General features: G+C 38.2%; 1 protein-coding gene across 1 annotated transcript in view; it reads right to left on the bottom strand.

The window, feature by feature from the left end:
- The window catches only part of ATP10D (ATPase, class V, type 10D), a 32,535-nt gene that overhangs the window by 24,428 nt on the left and 2,107 nt on the right, over positions 1–6,000 (bottom strand). Inside the window, 2 exon segments of the mRNA XM_009079056.1 lie at positions 3,042–3,167; positions 3,169–3,238. Coding sequence (XP_009077304.1) covers positions 3,042–3,167; positions 3,169–3,238 — 196 coding nt within the window.

Raw genomic sequence — 6,000 nt, forward strand, 5'->3', positions numbered from 1 at the left:
GTCTTCTCTGGAAGCACAATATCTTGCAAAAGTCATTTTTTTTTTTCCAATGCCATGACTAGAATGCTCTCTGTGCTAATACAAAGAAAGCAGGTAGAACTTTGCAATGATGTTTTTAGACTTATAAATACCAAAGAAAGGGCTGTTATGAAAGACCAGAAGTACATGTGGTGAATGAAGATGTGAGTGCTTCAGTGAAAAGTCAAGCGAAACAAACACCCTGTATTAATAGAAATGAAACCTGACAAGGAGTAAGAGAAAAGACAAAAGGCCTTATCTTTGAAATTACCTGCTTTTGCACTTGCAATTTAATTTCAGTTAATGGCATATGAGTGTCCCTTTAACCTCTAGTATAACACAGGACAGCCTCTGGTATAACTGAGTCATTTCCAAGCTGAGTACATGCCACTAACTCTTTGGGAAGTGATTTGTTCTACTCTTTGGAAAAAAGAATGACCAATTTAATATTTCAGACTCTCAGTATAATTCTCTAATTCACAGGTGTAACTGAATACAACTTCTACATAATTACAGGTCCCTGAGAAGGCTGTACTCCCACAACTGGGTGATTCCACACTGGAAGAATAGCAACTGTGAGCTTAAAGCACAATCCTGTATGAAGAATTTGAAGCCCAGAAGACATATTATTAACATGTACTTTGTTGGCTTTATTAAAAATTTTCTTTGTTAAGTTTTGCTGTATTGATGTGCTGCACCATATTAACCTGAAGTCAGTATGAACACAGCCTTAGACAGACAGATACACTGCCTCTTCGAAAATTTATTAAACAATTAGGCTTGTCTCTCCACTGATCTTTCTTATGTTGATTTTCACAGGGGGTACAACATTTCTGTAAAGTCTTAGCACGCTTGATTGATGCTTTTGCTCCGTACAATGATCAACCAAAAAAGGAGCACAAAGAGTAAGAACTACCCCCAAAGTGAAATAGCCAAAGCAGACAATTCTTTTCTTCTACTGCCTAGAAACTGACTCTAGATAGGTACTACTGGTGGAGTTTCTTGCAATATACCTTGAAACAGCAACCACAGAAACTTGGGATGTAATCTATAGTACACACAGAAGTTATGTCTACATTGTGCCAGCATAAAGCAGAAGGGAACAAAAATCATATCCAAAAGCAGCTATCTTGATATGGGCACTCAGATCTTCCTGGACTATAAGACTATGGTCAGCATTTTTTCACCATAATCTTGACAAAGCAAATACTGAGAGTAGATTTTGTATCTTATTTCTTGAGATGTTTTCCCATGTTTCCTGGCACAAAAGAGAAATTTTAAATTTTGGCAGAATTAGAATTACTTGGATTTTGTGTAAAGGTCCCTAAAAAAAGGGGGACATTAAAGATGGAAACTGAGTAAGGTAGCTGGAAGCAATAGGCTCTGCATCAGACACGCACTGGAACGGGGAGAGATGCAGACTCCCAAGGCCATGCCTGCTGCTTTGGCTGGGCTGCGTTCCTGACAGATTAAATGGTTTGCTAACATGGCATGAGAATTGAGTGGGTGTATGGCCATGGTGGAAGAGGAGAGTTAGGAATGCCTTTCATCAGCTTGGCTTCCTAGGCTGCCTGGAATAAAAGCCACTTCCCAGTAGCTTAGAGGATGCTGCAGCTAGGACTAGATTCAGTCGACCATGAAGGCCGAGAAGGAACTGACTGGTGCAGCCTTTTACACCTTGTCTTCTTATGTTATTTAATGTAGTTTATCCCTGTTCTTCTGAGGTTAAGAAACGGAGAGGTCAGGGACTCAACCCCTTACACAGCACTACCTCTTTTAGTCAGTCTGAGTTTTTAAGGACAGAGACCCTGGTTGAAGCTCAGGAGCAGGGCACTAGAGGTCTGTGAAACTGGCCATGGCTCTTTGTTCAGAAACCATTCAGTCCTGACAAAAAGGCCCTATATTCTCTGTAATTTTATTTACTTTTTTTTTCTATTTGATGACAAAAATGAACAGTCTCAAACGGTGAAGGAATTTGGACAGTATGACTGACTCTTCCTTGCATTTTGGTGCAAGTTTTTGGGAAACAGGTAAAACAACATCTTTCTTGAGTGAGACTCAAATCAGACCTTGGTAGCAGGAGCTGGTATGAGATCAGGGCCACCTCAGTATGATTGGTTCAGTAAACCTGAACCATTTGAATTTTGCCTTGTGTAATGATATGTATATACAGAAAGATCAAACAGTCCTTTCTGTCTTGGTGTTCTAGATTAAAATAATGAATAAAAATTAAAATTCAAAAAACATGTGACTGTAAGGGGCTATGAAACAGCTTTGGCCACGAATAGCACATCATGCCTTTGGTATTACCATACTCACTAAGCAATGAGAGTCTTAATATACAATATGGCACTTGTCCTCACTTCCTCACCACTGCAGCAAATTCAGAGGCAGTTCAGGTAATTTTATCTCCAGAGGACTAAACAGTCTGTTATTACAGACAACATTGAGTCTCCCTGCTGTTGTTTTCAGGATGGGGTTTCAGCAGCAGAACTCAGTACCAGGCGTGCTAAAAAGATTGCAGAAATACCAAGATTCTTTGAATTTTTGATATTGCCTTCTTGGTGTCAGCCTCCAGTATTTTGGCTGCTAGATATTATTATAAGTATTGTATGGAAGTAATAATACATTTGCAATATGAAAAAACAGTGAAAGAGAGAAGATAGTATCTGCTCTTCTCTCTAGGTCTTTATATAGCACAGAACTCCCTTCTAAAAAACTCAGATTTCTCAGCCATGACATGATACATACCATAAATGACTTCTGGACATTTATCTCAACAGTTAATTTTACTGGCTTGCATTCCTTGAAATAGATATGTCTTTCCTTGGATTACATGAACAAAGATTTGCTTCAAAATAACTCAAGTGACAGATTAGAACTATGTTACCTAGTAACTTTGCCTAATTCATGACAGCTCAGCAATCTGCATCTGAAAACAATCTAGAGGGCTGAGTTGTTTGAGTTTTTTTAGTCCACCATCTGTCAACTTTCTTACACCACTAGAAATGCACAATTATCACCTGCTCTGAATATCCTCTCACCACCTGCCTCTGTTTCAGATTGGTTTCTCCATCAAGGCCTGCTGTTTCAATGTAACAGATCCCATCCAGGTCACTAGAATATAACAGCACCATGTCAGCTTCTACCTAACATATTCACCACGAAGTCCCCAACATTGACATTCTGCCAGCATGTATCTATGTATTTCTTCTCCTTCCTGAAATACACAGGACAGTGATTTTTTTAAAAAATGCATAACCAGAATGCTCAGAAAAACACACTCTAAGTAGAAAATGCCTCATATAACTATTTATGCTTCCAAGTCATTAAAAAACCTGATAAAACAGTCTATTAGCTCATGCTGAGTATAATTACAAACAACCAGCTCTGGGGTCCAAGACCTGTTTTTCTGGGAACTACATTCCAGACACCGTCGAAGAATTACTTGAGCTCTATTTAAAATTCATTCAGCCCATTTGCTTTCTGTATTTTCATCATTCCAAGAAAGGAAACAGTGTTTTCAGGATTTCTCTTTAGGTCTCCACTTTTTCTTGCAATTATGCAACTAAGGACAGCTAATCTTCTTCCCTTCTGACAGAGCTTTCAAAAATGTGTCTCCCAAAATAACTGGCAGATGTTGCCAGTGAGCAAAGAACATTCTGCAACAACTTCACTTATGCTCTGAATATAAATACTTGTATTTATGGAATTTTCAAATACCTTTTCCACTCATTTAGAATCTAAAGTTCAAGGCCAGCTTGGACAAGGCTTTGAGCAAACTGTTCTAGTGGAAGGTCTCCCTGCCCATGGTAGGGGGGTTGGAACTAGATGATCTCTAAGGTCCCTTTCAACCCAAGCCATTCTAGGATTCTGTGAAGGTACCAAGACGCCATAATACTCAAGGAAGTCAATAAAAACTCAGGCCCATCAGTATTGAGTTGAAATTCTGTATTAATATAAAATACTCAGACATAACATAAATAAGTTTGAACTGTTTTCAACTTTACATTTATAGCTGTTGTTCTGTCCTCAGCTGAGATGAAAAAATCTTCATTTTATGTAATCACAGCAGTTCATTCCAAACACACTAAGGTTTGGAGTGGTGAATAGGATGCAAGGTAACAAGCAACAAGGAGTGCTTGAGGAGCTAGCTGGAGGCACGCAGCAGTAGGATACTGCAATGTGGGCAGATGGAACACACCTACAGTGGCTGTTAAAAATGCTGCACAGGTCTGGATGCAATGTTTTTTGTATTAACTATTACTGTCCTCAGTGACTGCCTTGTTTTCTGGCCTTGCACAGACTAACCCAAGAGTTATGCTTAAAGAGGAGCATGTACTCTCCCCACCCTTCATTTCTCAGTCACCCAGTATAGTCCAACCTGTGTTATCTACTGAAATAGAAACAGACACTTCTAATGACAAAATAAATATCAGAATAAATATTTCTTGTATCAAGTTTTGCACCCATACCTTTCAGACCTGCATTATCTCACAGAAACCTTTGGAAAATACCTGTCTACAAACAGAAGGCATAAAGACCACATAAGTAATCCCTGTAATGATGACAGTTTCTCCACTGAAGATAAGCTAGAAGTGGTTACATTGCTTTCAAAGTGCAAACAAAGCAAAACAGGGAACCAACAAAAGGTAACATAAAAATTAAACTAATATAAGGCACACCTGTTTTCTCCTTATGATGCTCATCGCTAGTTTTCCACACAGATGGAACACTAGCACAATGGAAAACATGTAAAACTTAAAGCTACAGGCATGTCTATCACGAGATGGATGGATTAAAAAAACCACTACAGAAATAAACTTTTCATACCAGTACATTTCCCCTGCAATAAAGATAAAAAAAAGAGTTGAAGGAAAAAGGTCTAAAGTAAATTAGCAAAAAACAACCTTATTATAGGGGCAAACAGGAAAAGGGAAGGAAAAATTGCAGAAACAGGATGTGACTCAGTTACTGAAGGTACAACTTAGGCTTTGATAGCTGCAAAGGTGCTGACAAAGTAAATCTTTTCAGCAGACAGAGAGATGAAAACTAGTGAGTTTTGTTTGTTTGTTTGTTTAGAACTAGCCTTCAAGTAACCTTTTCACTTCACTCTCCAAACAGGATGGAAAGTCTTTGAGAATCTCTGAAGGCACTGGGAGAAGTTACAAAGCCTAAATATTTAGAGGTACAATATGGAATTTTTACAGATGACTAATATGGCCACTGATTATTACACATTTTTGGAGGGGGGAGTGGCAGGGAATCAGGCCAGAACAGAAGATCAGAAATGAATTCTGTATCATTAACATTGGTATGAAATTGCAAGTAACAGAGTATTCAGGAATATGGATACTGAATGCTTCAGCTTTCTGGCAATGAATTCTTTCAGGGTACATGACAATTTATAGCAGAAGTAATCCAGCTTCCCCCTTAAGCTTTCTCTGCAGACATGAAAAAGAAAACATTTATCTTCCCTAATAGTCCAATTTCTTACTTGCTCAAATTTTTATAAGTTGAATGGAATGTTTCTGGGAAAGCTGTTACATATATTTGTGCTTGCTGAAAAATCGGTTTGTTTCCCTTTGTGAAATAAATCATAGTCCAGACTTTTATGGTTATGAGCTAGCTTTTAAAATGCTAAGAGAGTATGGCAAATGCTACAAAGCTGGAGATTTCATCTTCTATCTACCACAATCTATTTAACAGTTACATAGTACCAGACTACAAATATGCTGCATGAGCTAATTAAGGTTATGCCTAGGGTACAGAGTTTAGGGTTTGGCAGAAACCTAAACTTAGCACATTAAGATTTTGACAAGTTTTATTTTCAGGATATGGCCTTCACTAGGAAAAGGAGTTTCCTTAATGAAAAGAGGAAGTTTTAAATGTGGTACTACAGCAACTACTGCATGTTATTTGTTAATGTGTTGAACTGCCAATCACTTCTGCCCTACATGAGCTCTTTGTAATGGCTAAAAC

This window comes from Acanthisitta chloris, unplaced genomic scaffold, assembly GCF_000695815.1.
Source record: "Acanthisitta chloris isolate BGI_N310 unplaced genomic scaffold, ASM69581v1 scaffold31817, whole genome shotgun sequence".
NCBI classification, from domain to species: Eukaryota; Metazoa; Chordata; class Aves; order Passeriformes; family Acanthisittidae; genus Acanthisitta; species Acanthisitta chloris.